General features: G+C 34.7%; 1 protein-coding gene, 1 non-coding gene and 1 pseudogene across 2 annotated transcripts; 2 read left to right on the top strand and 1 right to left on the bottom strand.

The window, feature by feature from the left end:
• The first annotated feature begins 11,025 nt into the window (after positions 1 to 11,025).
• On the top strand, positions 11,026 to 15,542 carry LOC120167015 (annotated as a pseudogene).
• A 496-nt stretch (positions 15,543 to 16,038) lies between these two features.
• On the bottom strand, positions 16,039 to 16,110 carry TRNAQ-CUG. The gene has a single exon. It is a non-coding gene; the product is annotated as a tRNA-Gln (tRNA).
• Positions 16,111 to 17,332: 1,222 nt separating this feature from the next.
• On the top strand, positions 17,333 to 26,882 carry LOC120166981 (CLP protease regulatory subunit CLPX1, mitochondrial-like). The gene is made up of 15 exons (XM_039176129.1): positions 17,333 to 18,082; positions 18,277 to 18,338; positions 21,893 to 21,993; positions 22,253 to 22,332; positions 23,674 to 23,724; positions 24,052 to 24,126; positions 24,202 to 24,279; positions 24,519 to 24,575; positions 24,792 to 24,862; positions 24,963 to 25,062; positions 25,161 to 25,265; positions 25,929 to 25,991; positions 26,096 to 26,218; positions 26,467 to 26,610; positions 26,693 to 26,882. Exons 1-15 carry the CDS (start codon positions 17,504 to 17,506, stop codon positions 26,762 to 26,764), a joined length of 1,761 nt encoding a protein of 586 aa, XP_039032060.1. The 5' UTR covers positions 17,333 to 17,503; the 3' UTR covers positions 26,765 to 26,882.
• Positions 26,883 to 27,287: the final 405 nt, after the last annotated feature.

The following is a 27,287-nucleotide window of genomic DNA, read 5'->3' as shown; positions in this document are numbered from 1 at the left end:
TGTGCACATTTATCCTTCGGAGCCTTCAAAGAATACTTAGCAAAACTCACTGAGATGCGACTACCATACACCATAAGACCATTCAAACATTCCATAACTCTATCTGCTTCTACCATATTGCCAACTTTTATGAAACCAAACCTAGAACCTGCTCGACTTCTCTTCGATGGAAGATACACACTCAGGACCTCACCATACCGACCCACAATCTGTCATAACCCTTTCCAGTGAATAGAGTTTGGTAAGTTATCCACAAACAAAGAAACAACATCAGACAGAAAACCTAAACCGCCCTCCATTCGATTTATGGATTGATGACAGTTCATACTAGTCTAATGTCGTTTTGTAATAATCTATGGTTGCTGCAAATTCATATTATTAACTTCAGTATATTGTGCAGGTATTATGGACATCAGTATTTAATCATGATGGTATATTCTACAATACACTTTAAGAAAACGATGACAACGAAGAATTTGATGATGACGACCACGATTATCATGATGACCTCTGAATTCACTTAGAATTATTTACTGGGTAAAATACACAATGATCTCTAACTAAATAGTGATGTTTTTTTGAATCTCTCAACTATTATAAATTACAAAATATTTTTTCGATTATAATGAAGATTTGGACAAAGAGTAAGGATATCAGTGGGATGAGTTTCAAGGGATTCGTTTCATCTCACACTCAATTGGACGAGGATTGTGTACGAATTTTATGAAAGGTGAAGCAAGGATAGGAACAAAAGTTTGACCAGTCATGGATGAAGGGATAGATGTAAGTATGATTGTGTACGAATTTTATGAAAGGTGAAGCAAGGATATGAACAAAAGTTTGAGCAGTCATGGATGAAGGGATAGATGTGAGTATGATTATGTATTTATCTGTTCTGATCTATTTTTATTTGTTCCACATCATTGTTTGTATTTAGATATTCTATAAGGATCTTGCTTTTTAATCTTTTTAAATTTAAGTTAATATTATATTTTAATTTATTAATTAAAGGATTTGACGATTTATTACTTTTATATTAATGGTGACAATTGAGATATTGTCACATATGTGGGGCAAAAATACTGAGATAAAACTTGGGAGGGAATGGTTGATATGAGAAAATGAAAAAATATATTTTGAAGTCGGGTGAAATAAATAGTGAACAAGAAAAATTGATCGGAGCACCTAATGTCTTAGAAAAGGCGGCTGGAATACACCATATTTTCAAACTCCTCATTTTTTACAACAGATGTGTTTGGCCGCCATGATAGTAACTTTCATGACAGAGAAAGAGGTCAGCCATGGTGATCCAACCCAATGTAACTGCAGCAGAGAAAAAGGTCAGCTAGCCATAGTACTCTGACAGAGGACAAAAGAAGTCATGTGATCACCTCATCTTCATAAAGACGTCAACTGATCGGAGAGTTTTTCTAGTAGTATTATAGCAATGACCATATATGAGAAAACAATGTGGAGATGCTTTAACTAGGGAAAATTTCCCCCTAAAGCATTATCTGAGCAAACTTGCCCATATGTGGGGCAAAAAGTTTAGAGGACATGTATTTCGTAATTTTGTTCATAAAAAAATTAAAGGCTAAAATACTTCAGAACAAAACAATAAGGGTTAGTATGATTATTTCATCAAACATTAGGAGTCTTTTTATCCTAAAATAAAAGTAGGAGACGAAAATGATTATTTAATAAATGTTGGAACTATTCTATCGCTTATTATAATTAAGCTTAAGTTTTAAAAAAATATCACTTTTATTTTTATAACAATTATAATAATGTTTAATTAAATAATGTTTATAATTTTAAAAATACCTATTTATTCCCAAACCTAACCTCGAAAGCAGTTTACCCTATAACCAATATTAAAAAAATAAATATTTATAATACTATCTTTTATCAAATGATTGAGGTGCATCACATTTAAAAATAGGTAAAATACTCCAATGGTCACTAATGAATGGGTAAGTTTTTGTTTTCACTATTGATGTTTTAAAAGTCAGAAATCAATCACTAACATTATCGTTTGTTACAAATTGGTCACTTGCCATTAACAGGCATGACAGAAAACATACGTGGACTGTTAACAGCGAGTGACCAATTTGTAACAAACGATAACGTTAGTAACTTATTTGTAATTTTTGAAACATTAGTGGTGAAAACAAAAACTTAACCAAAAATTAGTGACCATTGGAGTAGTTTATCCTTTAAAAATTTCTGAATTAAAGCAAAAGAAATGGATGACGCGAGTCAAAGGCTCAACTCAACTATAATTTCTTCCATCCTCCCGGTGAGTTCACTCACTCACTCTCGATTCTTTCTCGACCACTCAACTCAACTCTCTGTTTGGTAACTCATAAAATGCCCCCCTCAGAAGGGGAAGAAAGAATTTTGAATCTTGTTGATAATCTTTTAGGAATTCCAAGCACAAGTTCTCGCATTCCGCATTGCTACTTAAAAGCGAAAAGTTATTTTCGTTTGGTTTTCTTTTTTTCCTTGGATCTAGCGGGCATTTGGTGGTCAATCTGTCATGTATGCATGTGTAAATGCTAAACAAGGCCTTACTGCATCAATTTTAGATGCATGCAGGGATTTATATTGCGTTCATTACGAGTATCATTCTTGTGGAGTTGATTTTTTTTCTTTTATAAAAAAGAGAAACTGATTTTTTATAAAAAAATTAAAATACCCGAAGAACGACATGCTATTGCTGCAATGATTCACTGTTATTGGTGTGATTCTGCTCCTCACCGCTATTTTTCGTTATAGCAGTTTCAGACACCGCTGCGACCATAACATTGCGACCGTTATTCCACTAGGCATGCACTTCAAGAATAAATAAATAAATAATTGTTTTCTTTTTGTCAAAGGATGTGAGAATGCAACCATGGAGGTTGAGAGTGATGGGAGGTCGGTGGCCTGAGTTAGCAAATTAGGAAGGAGATGGTAAGAGGAAGAGATGACAAAAGAAGCTTTTATTAACAGTGGGAAAATACTCTGCTTACAACCTAATACAAAAGGATGGCTTATATAGCCCAAGTAACCAACAAACAATAACAAGCTAATAACAAACCATAACAAACTAATAACACTCTAACATTCACCCTACTTTTCAACCTTTTAATTTTCTTCAAAATGAACTTGCTATTAGAGAGTTGATCAAACAAAGAATGCAAACCTAATAAGTTGGAATTCAACTATCTTACCGTCTTGATGAACAATTTACCGAACAAATTCTCTTTCACCTAAAAACATCTTCTTTCTTCAACTTTTCTCGACTTTTCTTCTTCTTCTTTTCAAGAGTTATTTTTCATCTTCACTGTTCTTCCTCTTCACTTATTGGAACTTTTTTTGTTGGAAGTAAGGAGGTTAAGCTACGAGCTCCCGGATGTAATCTGAAACCTCTCTTGGGTAAGAAAACATCATATTTTTCTAGTTAAGAAAGGCAAGGCTGTTAAACTCTTAACCCTCCCTAGAGATTTTCTTCTATGGTAAATTGGTTGTTAAGCCTCAAAGTTCCATGTCAAACTTTGGAGAAGAAGTAACAAATGAAAAAAATACTCTATGAACACCTTAACGCTGCTGAATGATTTGAGAACCGAACAGAAAATACATAACCAACAAAACAGTAGATGTACCAACTTAATTCAAGAGTATGAACCACTCAATGGTCACCTTAGAATCAAACCATCAACAATTTGTAGAAGCAAAAAATACGAACGAATAACACGAGCAGTAGTAAACCAAAGCAACCAAATATTAACTAAAACAAAATCTAAAACAAAACAAAAATTGACATTTGCAACAAACTCCATTAAAAACCATTCTGTTGTGTATGCAAGCAATGTCGAAGTGCAGAGGTCTTGGCACTAGTGTAGGCATCAAACATTCTGTTGACTGTATTCCAAATGGCCTTCGTGGTATGACTGCTCATAAGATGCACAAGCACCTCAACACTCACTGTAGATAACAAACAAAAAGCAATCAGTTTGTCTTGTTTGTGATACACAACAAACTCAGGATTCTGAACTGTCATTTTTGAGTAAGATTGAATAAATTGAGCTGGAGCGAATTCATCCTTAGAGAAAATATTCAGAAGTCCATAACCATCATGATAGCATGATTTGATGTTTTGTAATACCCCAACCCGTATCGACCTGGATCCAAGTACAAGGTGTCACATCAACTTTTAAAACCTTTATTTGTTCAAATAATGAAATTTCCCATTAAAGAAAACTTTATATTATTTCAACATAAAGTTTACCAACTTATCAAACATATACAATTCAAATCATATTACATGCCAACTATATCTAAAAGAACGAAATATATATTAAGCATTACTTTTCTGATCTGAACTTTGTAAGGAAGAGGCTGATATGTCTTGCTCCTCTTAGCTTCTCTTTACACTTTCTGCAACATGCGTGTGAAATATTCACATGCTAAGTCGATGACTTAGTGAGACATATAAAATATCTAATGTAAACTCTAACTTTTAATATTGCATGAATAACCAATGCTATCAAAACATACAAAATCATATATTCTTTCTTATAACATATACACATATATTACTATTTACATTCTTTATTACTTTCTTATACATTATCATTAATCTATCTATTTTCATCTTATATTTATACATTATCATTAATCTCTTTTTCATCTTATCATCTATATTTCACACTCATACACATATTAATAACATCACAAACACACATAACAACACATAGTATTTACTCATGTTATATATTTTAGGTAGCCAATGTATACATGTGGGAAGTAAAGATATGCGAGTACTATGAGGTTGTGCACACATATGCTGTCGCCACAGCTCAAATACGGGTCCACTAAGTGGTATGTGAAATATCCCGAAGGACCTATGCATGTTTCTCGAAGGACCTATCCATATGTTCCGAAGAACATAGGTAAACTTTCCATATGTCCCGAAGGACATAGCTAAACTATCCATATGTCTCGAAAGACATAGGTAACCCTCGACTCTTGGCATGCCAACTATACCTCTAGCCCTCATGACACATAACATGGGCATGATTATTATCAATATCATTTCACATATTCACATGTACATATCCCTTTTCATATGATTCATATTCACATGTTACTTAGCTTGTAACACTTCTCGTGTTTTCATATAACATGTATATCAATACCATCTCCTGTTCACATATATTTCCCAAAAATCACATAAATTACATATAACTCATAACACATTATCGCTTATATCATTTCTCATATGTTCATAATATCATATCATATGGCTTATTTCTTATGATCATATAATTACATAGTTTACTCCTTTAAGTATATAATTCTTCCCTACAACACTTATCTTATAATTTAGTATCATCATTTATATTTATGCACCCTAATTTACATACTATTCTCATAAAGTCTTATAACATTTCTTGTATAGTCCCTTATACCGTATAATATACTTATACTTGATTATCTTATGTTCACACATATATTTATCTCAAATAATTCTTTAGCTTATAGCCTATGTCACGTGTTCATTTCATTCCTTATGTCTTTATCACATAGCTTATTTCATATTCTTATATAATCATATAGATCATTTTTACTGTTTCACATGACTTATCACACTGACATATATTTATACAAATCGTGTAACATACATAATAACATATGAACACATATACTCAAGCACACATATAAATCATACAAACACATACTTTTATATATGAATTCATGCATTTTTCTATTGGAAATAGACTTATCGCAAATCTTATTTCCCATTAAACATATATACTAATTAATATGCCTCACTAGTCAATATCGTTCTCTTAACTTTCCTCGATGCCTATTACTGTCGACGGGTCTGAATTTGCTTTCGATTGATATCTACATAATCGTACATTATATATATCAGTATTCTAAATATCATACTCTAATCTTTCATTTAAGAAAGATTTATTTCTAATTTCCCTTTGAAGTGTATCTGTACACACTATAGTGTATCGATATATTTCTTAACGTGTGTATCGATACATAAATTACATTCGATGTTTTTCGTTACAAGGGGTGTATCGATACACTTCCTATGTATCGTCACACTTTCAATATTTTTCTGCATTTTACTCTTGATGTATCGGTACATATTGAATGTGTATCGATATGCCTTACCCATATTTCCTTTTTGTTCTTGAAAATTCACTCAAATTCTACTTAAACACTTCATATTTCATCCTCTATCATATTCTTAACTCATATATACATACTTAAACTCATTTCTACTCATTAATCACCTTTCGAACCCAAAAATACTATCTTCCATTTGGAATTCAAGAATCATACTAAATTTTCTACTTGTTCTAAATTCAATTCTATCAATTCATATCACTTAATTCACCCATTAACAAGTCAAATTTAGTTTCAACTTCTATTTATCAACTCTATTCCAAGTTTTCATTCAAACACTCCAAATCTTTAATCTCTTTTAACTCCTTAATCCTTTGACTTAGAGTTGCTTTAATCTTTCCTTAAGTTTAAGCATTATCTAATGATCATAACCAAATCAAAAATTCAACAAAAGATTCATTAACAAGAAAACTCACCTTTTCCTTGAGTTTTCACGTATGAAGAAGGAAGGAGGAGAAGATAACTCTGGAACCCAAATTTTGTCTTCCTTCCCTTTCCACGTGTAACATATATATTCATCTAAAAAAATTATATTGGTAGTCAAATAACCATTTTCCCTTTACTCTATTTCATATCTACTAATCAATCCTCTTAAAAAAGTCCCCATTAAGTCCATAAACTTTTAAATTCTCATAATTTGACCACCAAATTTTAATAATTTCCATTTTAGTCACTAACCTAGTTTTTGGGATGTTACAAATCTCCCCTCCTTGAAGAAAATTTATCTCAACAATAGTTTACTTAACTTATCACATCCACATTCATTCTCATACACCATGTAATTTCCGTTGTTCAACCCAACCTTCTAACTTTCTTTGTCTTATAAACTGATCACTGATGTACATATTCTTACACTCTTTCCATTAATCCTTAGATTTTCTCAACATATGAATCCTCACATTCTTCACTATATCACATTTATATGATCAAGATATACAATTGTATCCAGATCCACTTCATATTCGTTTATCTTAACCTGGAAATATCTTATAATCTTATAATTCCAGTACATTCCCATCACATACTCTTTTTAGCCAACGCTAACTCTTTCCATCTAGAATGCAAGCCCTTATCATATCTACACTCTTGCTTATACACAATATTATCCCTTTGTTTCAAACTCATAAGCTCTGATATTATATATCTTATACTCTTGTCACTGATGCACTTATTCTTGAACTCTTCTACAATTTCTAACCACATCATTAGATCTTTTAACTTTCTTATGGTGATACTTGTTCACCATATTATATCTTATCCACGAAATAACAAGAATACTTCACATCACTTTTTCGATTCAAAACTGTGAAAACCCTCAATCACGATTTTAATATGATTTCAACTTTCTAAAATCAACCTTTGATCATATGAGACACTCCCTGAGGTGTCCGCTCCTCATCCTACCTAGCTAGAGTAGGTTAATTGCTATCATAATCAAGAATATCACCTTTCACTTCACTTTGAAATTACTATAGTCATACTTCTATTATAACTTAGCAATCTAATTCTATTAGCAAGACATCACACACCTTACACTATCATATCAGAAATTTTCACTTTATGTTGGCATGTACACATTTTAAAACTCATTTGACTTCGGTTTAAGCCTAGAATCGACTAAAACTTAGCTCTGATACCATTAAATGTAACACCCCCAACCCGTATCCCACCCGGATTCGAGTCCAAGGTGTCACATCAACTTTTAAAACCTTTACTTGTTCAAAATAATGAAAATTTCTCGTTAAAGAAAACTTCATATTATTTCAACATAAAATTTTACCAACTTATCAGAGCATATATAATTCAAATCGTTATATTACATGCCAACTATATCTAAAAGAACGAAATATATATTAAGCATTACTTTTCTGATATGAACTTTGTAAGGAAGAGACTGACATGTCTTACTCCTCTTAGCTTCTCTTTACACTTTCTGCAACTTGCGTGTGAAATATTCACATGCTAAGTCGATGACTTAGTGAGACATAAAATATCTAATGTAAACTCTAACTTTTAATATTGCATGAATAACCAATGCTATCAAAACATACAAAATCATATATTCTTTCTTATAACATATACACATATTATTACTATTTACATTCTTTATTACTTTTATATACATTATCATTAATCCTTTTTTCATCTTATCATCTTATCTTTCACACTCATACACATCATATTATATAATATCACCAAACAAACACATAACATCACATAGCATTTACTCATGTTATATCTTTTAGGTAGCCCGTGTACACATGTGGGAAGTAAAGATATGCGAGTACTATGAGGTTGTGCATACATATGCTGTCACCACAGCTCGTATAAGGGTCCACTGAGTGATATGTGAAATATCCCGAAGGACTTATGCATGTGTCCCGAAGGACCTATCTATATGTTCCAAAGAACATAGGTAAACTTTTCATATGTCTCGAAGGACATAGGTAAACTATCCATATGTCTTGAAAGAAAGAGGTAACCCTCGACTCTTGGCATGCCAACTATACCTCTAGCCCTTATGACACATAACATGGGCATGATGATTATCAATATCATTTCACATATTCACAAGTACATATCCCTTTTCATATGATTCATATTCATATGTTACTTAGCTTATAACACTTCTCGTGTTTTCATATAACATGTATATCAATACCATCTCTTGTTCACATATATTTCCCAAAAATCACATAAATTACATATAACACATAACACATTATCTCTTATATCATTTCTCATATGTTCATAATATCATATCATATGACTTATTTCTTATGATCATATAATTACATAGTTTACTCCTTTAAGTATATAATTCTTCCCTATAACACTTATCTTATAATTTAGTATCATCATTTATATTTATACACCCTAATTTACATATTATTCTCATAAAGTCTTATAACATTTCTTGTATAGGCCCTTATACCGTATAATATACTTATACTTGATTATCTTATGTTCACACATATATTTATCTCAAATAATTCTTTAGCTTATAGCTTATCTCACGTGTTCATTTCATTCCTTATATCTTTATCACATAGCTTATTTCATATTCTTATATAATCATATAGATCATTTGTAGTGTTTCACATGACTTATCACACTAATATATATTTATACAAATCATGTAACATATATAATAACATATGAACACATATACTCAAGTACACATATAAATCATACAAACACATACTTCTATCTATGAATTCATGCATTTCTCTATTGGAAATAAACTTATCGCAAGTAATATTTCCCATTAAACATCATATACTAATTAATGTGCATTCACCTGGCCTCACTAGTCAATATTGTTCTCTTAACTTTCCTCGATACCTATTACTTGTCGACGGGTCTGAACTTTACTCTCGATGGATATCTACATAATCGTACATTATACATATCAGTATTCTAAATAACATACTCTAATCTTTCATTTCTTAGACTAAAAGAAATATTTATTTCTAATTTCCCTTTGAAGTGTATCTGTACACACTATAGTGTATCGATACATTCCTTAACGCGTGTATTGATACACTACCTATGTATCAATACACAAATTACATTCGATGTTTTTCATTACGAGGTGTGTATCGATACACTTCCTATGTATCGGTATACTTTGAATATTTTTCTGCATTTTACTCTTCATGTATCGGTACATATTGAATGTGTACCGATACACCTTGCCCAGATTTCCTTTTTGAGCCCGAAAATTCACTCAAATTTTACTTAAACACTTCATATTTCATCCTCTATCATATTCTTAACTCATATACACATACGTAAACCCATTTCTACTCATTAATCACCTTTTGAACCCCAAAATATTATCTTCCATTTGGAATTCAAGAATCATACTAAATTTTCTACTTGTTCTAAATTCAATTCTATCACTTTATATCTCTTAATTAACCTATTGACAAGTCAAATTTTGTTTTAACGTCCATTTATCAACTCTATTCCAAGTTTTCATTCAAACACTTCAAATCTTTAATCTCTTTTAACTCCTTAATCCTTTGACTTAGAGTTGCTTTAATATTTCTTTAAGCTTAAGCATTATCTAATGATCATAACAAAATCAAAAATTCAACAAAAGATTCATTAACAAGAAATCTCACCTTTTCCTTGAGTCTTCATGTATGAAGAAGAAAGAAGGAGAAGAGAACTCTGGAACCCAAATTTTGTCTTCCTTCCCTTTCCACGTGTAACATATATAGTCATCTAAAAAATTTATCTTGCTGGTCAAATAACCATTTTACCCTTCACTCTATTTCATATCTACTAATCAATCCTCTTAAAAAATTCCCCATTAAGTTCTTAAACTTTCAAATTCTCATAATTTGTTCACCAAATTTCAACAATTTCCATTTTAGTCACTGACCTAGTTTTTGGGATGTTACATGCTTTCAAAGAATAAACGTGGAATCAGTTAATTTCATAATATCAAGTTTAGGGATCTGTTGAACTGTCATATTAAAAGTACTTGTGGAGGCAGTATGAACCGAACTAGTCTGAGTGTCAAGAGTCATTTTGAGAACACCAGTGAGGGAAAACACTAAACAGGTTATGTGCAGCAAATGGAAGAAAAATAAACACACCAAAATAACACACCTTGAGCAAACTATAAACCAATCATTGCAAAACACCTCACAACATTGATGAAAACAACCTGACGAGACTCAACCAAAATAATATCCCAAAGATTATCCAACGTATATCACTAGTTTACCCTTCTAGCAATTAGTCAACACGAGTAAACGTACAAATAATCGATTTAATAAAGAATGCACAGAGCAATCTGAGAAATGTTACCAGTTACTAATGAGAAAAGGAAACCAAATGAACACCACACTTGATCTTGCATCACACACATACACAGCGGAGAAAGCGACGGCCAAATCTTCAGCGAAAGATACATGTGAGAATGAAGCCATAGAGGCAGAGAGTGATAGAAGAGTTAGCAAATGAGGAAGGAGACGGTAAGAGGGAGAGATGAAAGAAGAAGCTTTTATGAACAGTGGGAAAATAGTCTGCTTACAACCTAATACAAAAGGATAACTTATATAGCCCACGTAACCAACAAAGCATAACAAACAAATAACAAGCTAATAACAAACCATAACAAACTAATAACACTCTAACAAAGGACAATCTAGAAGAGATTCCCTATGTTTCTGGTAGCTGATTATAATCAATTGGGGAGATTTGTTGGTTTCATGAATTGGGCGGTTTAACATTATCTATGATTGAAATCTTTAGGACTCTGTTGGAATACTCATGATAACGTTGTTTTTTTTTTCACTGACAAAATTTGTGGGATACAAATTCATTGCAATTCATTTCCATGTTGAATGTTTGAACTTTAGGCAATTTTCTTTATGTTGAAGCTTTAGTTATTTTCGAGCTTCTGTTGTTTCGTCTGCCTAAAAGATTTCTTCATACTCAAGATAATTATTCATTCTCCTCATAGCCTTCGAGTCAATCAAGGCCTTTAGTTGCTGATTCCGTAACTCCGATACAAGTGAGTAAGAACGAAGCCTCCTTGGATTCCAGGGATGAAATGCAAAATGCAGGATTTTCTCAAGCCAAACCCATCATGGAGAGTTCTGAGCTTGTTTTGATTTTGAACTTTATTTTGCAGTGTTTCTATGTATGTTACTATAAAGAATGGTAATCTATTATTGTATGGTTGCCTTTTATATAAGAGTTTGTAAAATATACAAAACGTCTTTGTAAAATTTTAATAGCATTGATCTATTCAGAAACATCAAGAAGATCTTTATATGTGGGGACGAAAATCAAGCAGCACGAGGATAGCGTAAAACTTCTAAAGATTCAGAAGAATAAACTACATAATTCTATACTTGATATGCAATGTATACTTCTCTTATTGTCAATGCATGCATGGTGTAAACTCCATTTTGGAATTTAGAGAAGGAATTAAAGTTGCCTAAATATTTGGCAGGTTGCTATCAATGATAACTGGAAAGCATTATTTACTGTTATACACAAAACAAAAACTTCACACACTTTCCGTTAGATTTTCTTTATCAGGGGCGGGGATGAGTATAACTTTAGTGGGTAGTGGGCGGGTGTGGATTTAGAAAGTGATACTTGTCACGGGTAGTGGGCGGGTGATGGGTTTGAGACCTTACCCGCCCCGTATCCGCCCCGCATCCACCCCGTATCCGCCCACCCACTAAATATTCATTAAATTTTGGACCATTATGAATTTAGGTATAATTTTAGAGACTAATTTATAAATCTTAATATTGTATAAGATATAACTTATAATTTAAGCAAATATTAGGGATAAGTTTATAAATTAATTTTTTCTTTCAAACCTCCCGTGCTTTGCTTGTTGGTTACTACGTCGATATTCTGGTAGTTCTTCTCTTTTGTAAGTTTCAAACTCTAGTCTCCAGCTCATTCAGGTACACCTTCTTCCTCTTATTTACTCTGGTCTCCTCTGCGGGTAGTAGAGTTGTATGTCACCTTATACACAGATCTAAAACCACCTTCCTCAATCTTGTTTGTTGCATCGAAGTTGTTTGTTGCCGCTTTAATTTGTTGTAAGGTGAATACTCCGGTTTTCAGATCTAATCCTCTTAGTTCTATTCAAGATACAAGGCCTATAGTCAATACTTCGTTATTTTAATTTTGATATTCTGCTGAATCTAAGAGCATTCGTATATTGATTTTGATTTTTAAGAAACGCGTTATATGTACGTATATTGAATTATCGATTTTGGTATTCTTTTGAATTTAAGTGCATTCACACATTATGCTGATTTTGAAAATTATAAATAATTTATGCATTATAATTTGTATAATCACGCATTAAAAAACAAAAACATCTTGAAAACAAAGCCCAAAACCAATACAACTTAGATTTGATCTTCTTTTTTGGATTGGGATAATGCAAAGGTAAAGATCCAAACCCTTTTCCCTTATAAATTCATAACCCTAATTTAGGGTTGTACAGACTGGTAAGACGTGCCCACACCTTAACTGCAGACTTCTTCTGCGATAGCTTAGGATAAATAAGTCGTGTACACGCCTTATGCGAAAACCTCCTCTGGTCTTTGAATATAACAAAAAAAAATTTAGGTTTTCGGATAATCAGAACATGGTTTTTTATCGATTCGTATCCGATCCGATAATCCGGAAAAAATTTCGGATACCCGATCCGAACTATCCGAAAATTGAAAAACGGACCGGATATCGGAATTTTTGGATCGAATCAACGGATCGGATTTTTTTGCACACTCCTAGCTGTCACGCGGGTCTAGCCGGGTACATCTCCAGTTTGGTAGTGGGTGTGGGGATAGATTTAAGAATGTACCCGCATGGGCGAGTGTGGATTTGAAAATTTTTACCCATCATGGGTGGTGGGCGGGTGGTGAATTGAAAAATATTAGGTGGGTATGGGGATAGAGGAGGGGGTATCCGCACCTGACCCACCCATTTGTCATCCCTAATTGCTACACTTGGCAAAGTAGATGATGAAAATCTTAGGAGGTCTGTTTTGAACTGTCTTTATTTTTTTTTTTATCATTCATGTCCAGCAACATTTAATTTATTATCCATCTATGTTTGGAATGATGGATGTTTTTGCATAAGAAAGTTATAGCCTTATCCTTCACCTGCCCTGGATAGTGGATAGCCCATTCATACAGTCTGCTTCACGAAAAAAAGTGGAAGGGGGCGAGGGTGAAGACTTCAATTGAAGCTTATGCTTGGGAGGCTTAGTGTCGTTTTGTCTATTCTTTATAAATGGCATGGGCGAGTGCGTGTGCTGCATTCTAACATAAGGAATTTCTAGTGAATAGCCTAGCCTGTTTATCAAATAGTTAACGACTGGCATCTGATTAGGGTTTTGTAACAATTCTTCATGCTTATATGCAGTTGATGCGTGGCTTTATACTTTTTAAAATGTAGGCTTCTCTCAGAGTACCTAGGAGTGCGGACTATGTTGCCACTTGTTTTTAAAACTTATGAATGTATTAAAGCTTTGGAGACATACAACTACGATGGCTGCATAGACAGAACTTCTGGCCTGCACGGGCTTGGTGCTGCTATTGGGAGATCTTTAGATGACCTATTTCTTGTAATTTCTCTTGAAAGTTTAAGGTATCAGACTATCATTCTCATATAATTGTTTCTGATTGCTATGGTTTGTTAAAGATATTATAAAACTCATTTTCATTTCCTTTGTCCCCCTTCTCCCTGCAGACCTTGTGCTGGTGATTTTATCGCTTATGACCCCCAGAGGAGGCTTGACCTTTAGAAGCCAAGATTACCAAACGGGGAGTGTCCTCCAGGCTTTCTTGGCTTTGCGGTAAATATGATTCACTTGGACAACTCGAGCTTATTTCATGTCACTGCCGCTGGGAATGGCCTAAGAGAGACTTTGTTTTACAATCTGTTCTCCCGTCTTCAAGTGTACCGAACAAGGGCAGAAATGGTTCTTGCTCGCCCTTTTATAGGATTTGGAGGTTGGGACAAAAACTATAGTATAATTGTTATAACTCCTTATATTACCGTAGGTTTACAAATAATTAATTGTTATAACTCAGTAAATTACCGTAGGTAATTTAAGTTAAGCATCACAAGTAGACACTAGAGTAGATACTATGAATAGGAGGCTAACCTTGTTAGCTCATAAGTCAGTTGACGACAGATCAGGAAAGGGGGATTTTCTTTGTGAAGGAGCAGTCTCTCTAGATGGTGGGATCATCAGAAGCCCTGGTGTATTTTCTTTAGGCAGTCGGTAAGAAGTGTCTGGCAAGCGCCAGATACCATTTTCAATATGCATAAAAACTTGCTTTTCTCTTTCACACTTCATCAACTTCCGGGAATAAATTCACAGTTTCCTTGTGATGAATATGTTTTTGGGTGCATGAAGATTGTTGAAATTCCCAATCCATATTAGTTACCGTCGAGTCTCTCTTTCTTTGTGATATTAGGGAGGTGGTAGATGTGAGATTCCTGAAAACCTCTGCAACATTAGAAATGTCGCAGAAGTACATTGAAACTGAGAAGCAGATTAAAGAGATGAGATGTGAAAAAGAAAAGTTGGAAGAGGATATGAAGAGGGCACTTGCATTGCTGAAGGATGCGAAGTCCAATTTTGAAATAAAGAAGCAAGACTTTGTCAAGTTTCTTGCTCTAAGCTCGTTGTATGCAACTCAGGTAAACTGAATCATAGTCACTGAAATGAGATTTTTTCCCTTTCGTTTGTTATTTTCTTTCTTTACAAATTGCAGCATACATCGAGTTTTCTCACACATAACATCACTTTCTTGGCAGCATCAGCTTCATGCAGCAAGAGATAGGTTGAATCCAAGATGATGATAGCAACCGAACCTAGCTAGCAGATCGGCAAGAGTGAAGAAGCCTTTAGACCCTAAATTTCTGCTTCTGCCACCATGATAGATTTTTTGCCTTCTTAATGGACACGCGAATTGTTGGGGCGCAAGGGAAAAGCATATTTCCTATTTTGACCTTTTTTATTTTTCTTGATAAGTGCATACCTTCACTAGTTTTGGGGTATATATATATGCACACACCACGGTGAGCCAGAAACTAGAGATCAGATCACAGAAGGCATCCCTTGGTCCTTAGTATGGTTATCTGTACACTGGATTATTTATATGATATGATCATTTTCAGGCACATTTGCATTTTTTTGCTCATTGGTTAGAACCCTGAAAGACACGAGTTTGGTTTTGCAAAAAAATGAAGAAACGAGACAATTTACATACAAGAAACATGAGAAGAAAATGAAAATAAAAATGAAGAAGAGAATGAAAATGAATAGGTAAAATAAAAAGGTTCCACCGAGATTTGAACTCGGGTTACTGGATTCAGAGTCCAATGTCCTAACCGCTAGACCATGGAACCACGTTTGAATATTGTGAGACATATTCTTATTTGTCGTATATTATTCCATCACTAACTAACTATGGTTTGATTTGGATTTTATATCATTAGGCTTAATAAAAAAATAACTACCTAAACTATGTCTAAAAAAACGTTTGAGTAACTAATTTTTTTCGTTAAAAATAGGTGTCTAATATTTTTTCCGTTACACTTTTAGGTGTCTACCATTAAAAAAATTATTAAGTATCACATGTCATACTTTTCCTATTTTTTTTAAAAATAAAAATATTATTTGATTTTTTTTGAAAAATCTGGACATTTACACGTGTCATTTAACCGTTCTTTTTAATATTTGGCACCTAAAAGTATAACGAAGAAAATTTTAGACATCTATTTTCAACGAAATATTCTTTATACACAAAACATTAATTTTAAGTATAATTTAAACACTTATTTTTATATTAATCATTTTCATTACTTGCACCACGCTTTTGGCGCTTCTTTCTTCGAGTGTTCCGTTTCCTAAATTTCAATCTTCCAACTTTAATACTAATCTTAATACTAAAGCTTGTCACACTATTTATGTTTGAGGATGAACATATGATTTTCTTTTTCTTTTTGTTTTTTTGTAAATATATGAGCTTTTAAAATATATATTAAAGTTTAATAAGAAAATATATATTAAAAATTTCATCAAGTGACATCATAATAAAAGAGAAAGTTATTATGTGAATATCGTCTCTATTTATCATTATTTATGTTAAACTCATATTTAATTTATTTTTTATATAATTAATAAGTATTTGAAAGAAACAATAATAATTTTTCATCGACTATATAAATTAAATTGAAATCCTAAAATTATTATTACTGAAAGAAATCTGCTTGAATGACAATCATATTTTAGTCAAAGACAATCCAATCTCGCACCGAATTACAATCAACAAAAGACAAATGGTATTTACATTACAACAACTGAATTTCGGACAATCTTATCCATTTCCTACATTGTCCGAACATGCTCACATTTCTTACTACTAAACACAATACATCATCGTCATCGTCTTCTTCCTAATGCACAGCATAACGTCGTCGTTTTCTATTTTGGAATTACCCCTTCTACTCCCAATATCTTAACAGATATCCCCAAGCTCATCCGTCCTTTTGTGTAATTAACAAGATATTTTCATGGTTTTGTTTTTCTCCTCAATTCTTCATCGTCTCTTCCAGATTTATCTACCACTACTTGTTGGAACAAAGAAACCCTCAACACATACATGGCATCTCTAAAAACCCCAAATTCAATTCAACCCTTAAATCCTCGATCTCCGTCAGCTTTGTCATGAACCCTTGAAATCGGCCATCTTTTTTTCTACCCCAAGTTCCCCTTTTTTTTTATATCTTTCTTCGTCCCATGGCTGCTGCTGCTCTTAGATCGAAACCTTCATTCGAAACAGCCTCTTTAACGGTCTCTCAATTTAGGCACTTCCTGTCAAGTTATATGCACTATGGCCGCGTGGTCGCCTCCTCCAGCTTTACCAAATGGGACGACTACTTTGTCAATACTCCTTATCACTTCACTTCTTTCAGACCCTTATCGCTTCGCGCCGATTTCCTCGGAAAGGGTTCCAGATTATTGGAAATTACTAGGAATTCTCACTCTTCGAATAATGATTTCGATAGACAAGTGAGGGGGAGATTGAGTTATAATAATTCTACGATTTTGAGCTCTCATGGGGACCCACCGGAGGTTTGGCAGCCTCCTGGAGATGGGGTTGCTATTCGGGTTAGTGGGGTGAATTTGGGCCGTGGTGGAGGAGGAGGAGGTGGTGGAGGAGGAGGAGGGGCGACTACGGGTTCTGGAGGTGGGTTTGGACCGGATTCGAAGGATGATTGTTGGGGGGGATCTAATTTGGGGCATGATTTTCCGACTCCCAAAGAGATTTGTAAAGGATTGGATAAGTTTGTGATTGGGCAAGAGAGGGCAAAGAAGGTGAGGATTGTCGGTGTTTTTGTTGCCGTTGTCATTTTTATTATTGTTGAAATGGGCATTGGTTTATTCTATTGAAAGTAGAAACTGCATTTATCGATTAGTTATTTAATGGCATTTGATTGGTTTGAAGTTATGTTGACATCATCATCTTTTATTTCTCCTGGTATTAAGCCATAGTGCATATAACTTGACAGGTTCTGTCTGTGGCAGTTTACAACCACTATATGAGAATCTACCACGAGTCATTACAGAAACGGTTAGTTTAATGCCTTTGAGATATGCAGTTTTTTTTTTTTTTTGATAAGAATTGATGGTCTCATTAAAAAAACCCCTTTTAATTAATGGAGCTTGAAAGAAAGATCCTTAATCATTGGAAGGAGGAAAATAGTGCCTTAGAATTTCATTCAACAACTTAATTACATAAGATACAACCAGGACAACACCCCTATCTAAAACAAAAAAACATACAGTGCCCTTAAGCAACAAAAAACAACAACACTAACTTAGACTTAACCTCCTAAGCTAGGTCCCCGTCAACTGATGAGGAGTCCTGATTACCAAACTAGCGAAATTAATACAAAGTAAGAGCCTATACAACCCAAAGAAAAGACAGAAAACAAACAACAAAGGCCTTCTACACTCAACCAATCCCCTGCTTAGCTAGTCTGTCAGCCTCCAAATTACAGCTCCTAGGAATCCATTTAAGAACACAGCCCTTATCATAAATTGCAGCTCCAATTTCCTCCACCAGATCACTAAAAAAGACCGGGGCAAATTGCAGTTTTAAGATCCATTCCACTGCAATTTTGCAATCACTCTCTATAATTAGCCTTCTCTTTTTAGCCCAATCAGACGAATAGAAAAAATCAATTCCTTCCTTAATAGCTTTCAATTCTGCCAAAGTATAAAGACCAGGCCCTACTACAGTAGAGAACTAGGCTAAGGAACAGCTGTTAGAATCTCTCAAAATATCTCCAATTCCACCTTGCATCCCATCTCCATTAACTGCCCCATCCACATTAAATTTAAACGCACCCGTTGGAAGAGGAGTCCAACCAGTAATCTTCTTAGGAGTAGAAGGACGATGAAAATTATCAGCCCGCGTAGGATCCCCTACTAGTAGGTCAGTCTGAATCTGAACAGTAGGGTGCTTAGCTAAATACCATTTTGCCAACCTGAATCTAATTAAAAAGTACAGACCCGAGCTGTCAAGTTTCCCATTTTCAAACACAACCACATTCCTTGCCTTCCAATTTGTCTAGAAAACAACAGCCGGGATGAACTTCCAAATGGTAAAATTCTGCCTTAGGTTCGGCCAAGAACATATAAGGGAAGAAGGATCTTGCGGCAGTACATAAGAGATTTCCCATAACCTTAGAAATTTAGTCCAGATTTCCCTAGCAACATAACACAAAAGGAACAAGTGTTCTATTGTTTCTTCATCGGAGTGGCATAAGGGACAAAGCACATCCACCATGGGAATCCCTCTTTTAACTAATTCCACTCTCACTGCTAATTTGCGATGACAAAGCTGCCACAAGAAAGTTTGAACTCTAGGAGGGGCCAATCCCGCCCAAACCCAGTTATTCCATTCAAACTCCGTTCATAACTGCCATATAACGTCAATCTACAAAACTTGACCGAGAACATGCCATCACCCTTTCCCGACCAACCTAGAAAATCATCCACCGAACCAGAAAGCTTAATAGAGTCAATCAACGACATCAAATCGATCCACTGGTCCAACTCCCAATCACATAGGTTTCTTCTAAGTTGGATATTCCAGACCCAAACATTATTTTCAAACTCACCAAACTCAGAAACCTTCCCCCATTTATTGATCGACAAAGCAAAAATTTTGGGGAATTGATTTTTTAGAGATAGATTAGCAACCCAAACATCAGTCCAGAAAGCTATCGACCTACCGTTTCCCACGTGGATCTTTGAATTATCCCTCAAACAGTTCCCAATCTTATCATTTTTCGCATAGCTATTCAATATACCTCTCCATATCCAGGAATCTAAAGGAGAAGCAGCACTAGAAATAGAAAGAAATAGAAAGAGACATGTTACTAACGTTGTTTCTGTTGCAAATCAACCTTTTCCATTGACTATTCTTTTCATTAGCAAATTTCCAAACCCATTTCCCAAGAAGAACTCTATTAATCAAACTTAAATCAAGGATTCCCAAACCTCCCTCTTCGAGAGGTTGACAAACCGTTTTCCAATTCACCCAGTGAATTCGTTTCTTAACGTGGTCTTCTCCCCAAAGGAAATTAGCCATCAAAGAGTTCAACTTCTGAGTCACTTTGAGAGGAATTTTGAAAATAGATAGGAAAAAAATCGGCAAGGGGGACAACACAAATTTAACCAATACGAGTCTTCCCGCCAACGACAATGAATTAGCTTTCCAACCTGCTAGTCTCTTAATAAAATTCTGGACTACAGGTTCCCACATACCCTCAGAATTCTTCCTTGTACCTATTGGCAAACCAAGATAGGTCATGGGAAAAGACCCCACACCAAAGCCCGCTTTCTTAGCCCAATCCTTTATCGTGTCAACATCCATATTAACGCCAAACAAAGTGCTCTTAGACAAGTTTAAATGCAACCCTGACATAACACCGAACACCCTCAAAACTCTCCTAATATTTAAAATCTGCGTTGGAGAATCTCTGCAGAAAAGGATTAAATCATCTGCAAACTACAAATGGAAAGAATTGTCAACTCTACCAATGCTAAACCCTTGAAAAAGACCTAAATCAACAGCCTTGTTCAGCATTAAATTTAATAGTTCCCCAACTAAATTAAACAGGAGAGGGGACAAGCTGCAACCTTGTCTCAAGCCTTTACTGATTTGGAATTCCCCAGTAGGAGAGCCATTCACTAGCACCGAAATCGAGGTTGTAGAGACACAACACTCAATCCATGAAATCCATTTTTCCCCAAAACCCATAACCTTCAAAACTGCTCCTTTCCTCCCTAATTTTCTCCAATAGTCAATGCCTTCGTTTGCCAAAAGAGCACAGTCAATCAATTGCCTACCCGGAATAAATGCAAACTGCGAAGGACTTACCAAACCATTAATAACCGCAACAAGCCTTTTGGAGAGTATTTTGGAAATAATTTTGTAAAGACTGCCAACAAGACTAATGGGTCTGAAGTCTTCAATGCCTACTGGATTCACTTTTTTAGGGATTAGAGTAATAAAAGAGTGATTAACCCCATTTTCCCATTTTCCCATTTTTTACCTTTGTGAAAATCTTGAACAAATTTCATGATAAGATCCTTCAATAGAGGCCAGAATTTTTTAAAAAACCCATAGTATACCATCCAGACCCGGTGCCTTGGCACTGTCCGAATAAAACACTGCTTCCCACACTTCCTGTTCAGAAAAATCAACCTCTAAGCCCTCCTTTTGGTCATCAGTCAATTTAGCAAAATTCAGGTTGATTTCCTCCACCTCCAGAGTTGAATTCGCATTGTAAATTCATAGTGAGAGATGGTTGATGTAGTTAATAATTAGACACACGGCTTTTCCTATGCCTGAACAAAAAGAGAAGAAGGAGAAATATTTGAATCTATACAAAAACTTTTAGCATATTGAAGATACCTGGATATGGTCTACGCTTATAAATTGTGACAGCCAGTAGTTATAACTGTATTGTCTAGTGAATATAGATACTTTGAATTGCAATGTTAGCCCCCATTTCTTCTACCGTGGAATGTTTGTGTCTCTGTTTTTGAATGTTCTGTGCGTTTGTTCTTGAGGAGAGTAATAGTTATCAATATGTTTCTTTGCAATGCTAGGCCTGCAGAAGATTCAGGTAGCAATATAGCAGATGTACTAGAAGATGATAAAGTGGAACTGGAGAAAAGTAACATTCTTTTAATGGGGCCAACAGGGTCAGGTAATTTTTCATCGTACTTGGTGTTAGAAAATGAGCATTTACTTCTATGTTTCCACGCTATGACATCTTCTTTGATTGAGTTGTGAAATTTTTTAAATTTGTCACAAAGTTTTCCTCTTTTTTTTTAATGTACCATTTAAATGAGGTGTGAATATTAGTTGAGCTCTAGTTTTTCCATTATCTTTTGAATTGTAATAATTTCTTATTATTTTTTCAATTACTAGTCTCACATTACCTTCTGACTTTGTTTCAAGGACAGGGAAAACATTACTTGCCAAAACCTTGGCTCGCTTTGTGAATGTTCCTTTTGTTATTGCGGATGCAACTACATTGACTCAGGCAAGCTGCTGACACTTTGTTGTTGTAGTTAAATGCTTTGATAATTTCATGCTTTTCCTCTTTGGGTGATTTTCTTTTATTTAATTAGTGGTTCATTAAACATCTTATTACTGTTAATAGAAGTGTAATAACCTTCATAGGTCATGGTGATTTTACTGCAATGCATATTAACATTGAAAGTAAACTGGGTTTTCCCTTTACTTGTACTGTCTTCTCTGCCACCAAGCGAAAGATCTCTATGAAGTACTATTTAATACCAAAGCTTGATGCTGTTGCTCAGTGTCCCTCCTTCATGGGATGCCTATTTTCCATGCATTAGCTATATAGACAATCATAATAAATTTATATTTAGATTCTTTTGGGACATTTTATTGATACAACTAAGAGTGAATTAATATTTCTATATATTTCCTTTTTTTTTGTGTGTGTGTGTGGATAAGTTTGATATTATCATCTACGAAGCACAATTCTTCTGCAAGTGTACTATTTTTGGTCCATCTGCAACCAGATTATTTAAGGTTGTTGCTGTAACAAATCAACCAATAATCTATTTACATTCTAACAACTGGAACTAAATGAGCTAACTCCCACATTGTGTTCAACCATTTGTTGATTGAAGCAGCTACCATTGTTCTTGCACTTGCAAGTCTTGTCCTCCCTATCTCCTTAATGCTTCCCATTACCTCCAGTTCAGTGCTTTCCCTAGGCTTGACTTGCCTCCAATTCCTTTACTTCCAGATTATTTAGATGCATGCTTTACAAGCCAAATGCATGATAATGGAAATTAAAGCCTCCCGCTTCAAACTTCTAGCTGCCCACTTAAATTCTGTTTGCCACTGCTTTGTGTAGCTGACAAAGTTGAAGAACCTCTTTTGGTAAACTGACATTCAAAGAACAAATGATTCCTTGCGTGTTTTCTCTGTATGACAGAATATGGCCATTCCCTTGAGATAAGCCTATTCTTGTTGTGCGGATGTAGCCATCCAAGATTTGAGGGAGTGCTTAGGTTCGTGGAATGGGAACTATAGCAGCCTATCTCGCCTTGTGCTACTTTTTCCTTAGCTTATTTTGGTTACCATATACTTTGGTCCAGGGAACCTCCAAACCAATAAGCCATCCTGCTGTATGAACTAAGGAGCCAAATCCCTCCGTTGCATGGTTTCTTCCAGTTCTAGCTACTTCCTTGGTTTACTCATTCATGCCATAAAGATCTTACATTAAACTACTTTTTATTTTAACATAACTGTTTATAAAAATATTTCCTCATTGAGCTTTGTTTGAAATTCGGTTATTAGTATACATGTTGCATGGAACTGAGTGTTGTTCTTATGTTATGTGCAGGCAGGGTATGTAGGTGAAGATGTTGAATCTATATTATACAAGCTCCTTGTGGTAAATTTCAAGAGCTTTTTGTACTCTGTATGAATTACGAGCTTTGAAGTGCAAATGTTTGTTCATTTCACATTACATTATAATGGCGTGCATTTTGTATCTTTACCAAAGTTAGCTTTAACTTTGCATTAGATAGGTCTTTCTATGCTACACTTTAAATTAGCACTGGTAAAAAGTAAAAAATTTATAGTAAACCCAAGTGCATTGATGCCTGACTAATCTAAGTTCAATTCTTTTATTTCATGAGAAATTTGTTGGGGTTGTACTCTTATGCCTTCTGTTGATTAATTATCCTGTTCAGAATTTGTACACTTTTTTCTTTTCCAGGTCGCTGACTATAATGTTGCAGCTGCACAGCAGGGCATTGTTTACATAGATGAAGTTGATAAGATCACTAAAAAGGTTTGTTCCATCTTATTTGCAAAATCCATTTGCCTTTTATTGCTCTTGATTCATCTCTTACTTCTTGCAATGCAGGCTGAGAGCCTTAATATTAGCAGGGATGTTTCTGGGGAGGGTGTTCAGCAGGCATTACTAAAGATGCTAGAAGGAACTGTAAGTTAATGGTTTATTAACTGTGGAAATATTTTATTGTAAATGGCAATTTGAAGCAGTGGCGCCATATTTTATTATTGCTTCCTTTGGTTGTAGATCGACTCCATATAAGATGAGCTTGCAAATTGTCATGATTTCATAAGCCTACTAATCATCAATTGCAGTTAGTATTTAATCAGGTTTTCAATTTTGTAAGTGATTCACCATCGTGATTCATGGAGCTTCTTTTGTTGATCCAGATTGTTAATGTTCCTGAAAAGGGAGCTAGAAAGCATCCTAGAAGTGAAAATATTCAGGTGAAAAGGGGCTTATTTATGTTATTTAATATGCAGACCACATGTATAAGATATCCATATTGCTGTTCGTTTTCCAAGAATCGATCAGGACTACTTTATCTTGCAGAGTCTGTGTCTGATTCTTGATGGGCCATACAATTTCGTGCTCATTTCGCCCTTTATTTGTGATCACTTTTTTATTGTTTTGTTTTCATATTTTTTTCACTCTTTTAACAGATTGACACAAAGGATATACTCTTTATATGTGGGGGTGCCTTTATCGACATAGAGAAAACAATCTCAGAAAGGTTAATTCCATGTAAACAGTTTCGATTTTAGGGTCCACAACTTTTAACGAACTGCTAGATTTTGCCTAACATTGATGTAAGTTTCTTGAATGCATTTCAGACGTCAAGATTCTTCCATTGGTTTTGGAGCCCCAGTGCGTGCAAACATGAGAGCTGGTGGTGTTACAAATGCTGCTGTGACGTCATCTTTAATGGAGACTGTAAGTGCTCTTAGCATCAGAGGTGATATTAATTCATGCATTGCTATGACTAAAAATTTTAAATTATCATCCCACGTGAACCACTTCTGTTTTGACAGGTTGAAAGTAGTGATCTCATTGCATATGGTTTGATACCAGAATTTGTTGGACGATTCCCTGTTCTTGTGAGTTTGTTGGCTCTAACTGAAGAACAACTTGTTCAGGTGAATGTTTTACTTTGTTTTTTTGGCTCTTTAGCCTGCAAAGTATATTCTTACTAGGTTATTACGGGATAATGAAGAACTGAAGGAATTGGTCGATCACACTATTGCAGTCATAATTTTAAATTTTATTAGGTTTCCTGAACAAAAAGCATACTTGTCTTACTGTTGGCTCAGACATGCTTTTGAAAAAAAAAAGGAATTGAAGATTAATGGTCTGTGTAATATTTCTTTGAAGGTGCTCCTATTGTTTTTCTTAAATGGCTTAGGTGTACTAGTGAATAGTGATGCAATTGTTTAATTAGCTTTGTATTGTTACTAAGTTAAGGGACTTGAATGGTATTATTAGATGGGTTGCTAGGTCAGCCAATGTTGAGGCTGATAGTTTAGCTAAGGCTGGTATTGGCTAGTTTACTGTTGGGATTAGCAAATTTAGTCTTTGGGTTGGTTATTGTAAAGGGAGTGTTTATGTTTGTTTTTAAACATTATGTATATTTCGGTTATTAATGAATCCTAAGGCACTCTTTTCCTCCTTCCGCTGATTAAGGAGCACCTTGTGCTCCATTAATCATGAAGGGGGTTTTTAACGAGGCCTACTTTCCTATAAAAAAAAATTTGTTTAATTAGCTTTATATGCGATACTTACTGGAACCAATCCTCATTTAGGTCCTAACAGAGCCAAAAAATGCCCTGGGAAAGCAATACAAAAAGATGTTCCAAATGAATGGCGTAAGTTCTTCATGTCCCTCTATTTTTGAAATGTCAGTTCCTATATTTAATTTGCATGCAATTTTGCACGGGAACTGATTTCTCTTTGTTCTTTGTTACCTCAGGTCAAACTGCATATTACAGAAAATGCTTTGAAATCAATTGCCAGAAAAGCAATAACTAAAAATACCGGAGCCCGAGGCTTAAGATCTATCTTGGAGAATATCTTGATGGATTCCATGTATGAGGTATGATATTTCTTACTATTCTGTTTTCTTGTTTAAGCTATTATGACTATAGTGTGCAGAAGTTCGCTAGCTACAGCCCTTAACCGTTACGAGAAATGTGCGTTGGATGGATAGTACTATCATCTTTGGCATGTTCTAGCCTTATATGTTTTAGCCTTATATGGACTTCATTGTTTGGGACCAATCCAAATGCTTTTAGATTACCGTGGAGTTTCAATTTTAGGATTTTCTTAAACCTGTGCATGCAGATACCGGATGTTAGACGCAGTGACGATATAATAGATGCAGTAGTAGTTGATGAGGAATCCATTGGAAGTGGAGCGAAGATTCTTTGCGGTAAAGGTGCATTCGACGGTTACCTTTCGCAGCAACAAAAGTCGAATGAGTTGAAGGTGCGTGTGAATTGCATTGTATTTGTAGGTCAGGATTTATATGTTGGTAAGTAAATTGAAAACTGTGTTGGTGGTGCTGCAGACAAGTGATAAGGAGCAGGCAGAGGGTGAGGCGGAAACGGAGCTTATTCCTTCAGTTGTTGCCAGCATGTGATTTTGTAACTTAATTTGTACGTTGTACATAATATTTCTAGAGATGATTCATTTGACATGACATGACATCCATACACCATTTTTATTAAGAAATATATAATATATGGGGTTTTAATTCAACTTAGCATCTCCTTGTTTGCCGAGTCTCGTCCGTTCCAAATGATCTCTGTTTTATTTATTGGCGGGTGTGGACGTTCTTCATTAATATGTGGGATATTCGAAATGTCCTCATCACGGTTTCAACTGGGAGTCATGTCTCAGGGGAGCCAAATTTGGAAAATCTTACCTTTTTCTATTCTTTGGTCCATTTAGCTGTCTAGGAATGAGATTTCCTTCGATAGCAAAAAGTTGGATTTTATCAACGGGATTGGTTTAAGTGGACAACTTGATATTATTTAAGATTTTAAGTTCGAGTGTTGAGAGATTCATCCATCAAAATCAGATGTGCGGATCACTAGCTTTGTCTCTATGGGTTGGCTCGTAGTTTGCCATACTCCGAGATGTATTAATATTGAAGTCGATGC

The sequence above is a fragment of the Hibiscus syriacus genome, unplaced genomic scaffold (assembly GCF_006381635.1).
Source record: "Hibiscus syriacus cultivar Baekdansim isolate YM2019G1 unplaced genomic scaffold, ASM638163v2 tig00111659_pilon, whole genome shotgun sequence".
NCBI lineage: Eukaryota > Viridiplantae > Streptophyta > Magnoliopsida > Malvales > Malvaceae > Hibiscus > Hibiscus syriacus.
Note: the sequence above shows the minus strand (reverse complement) of the source record. Positions and strands in the feature narration are given on the sequence as shown.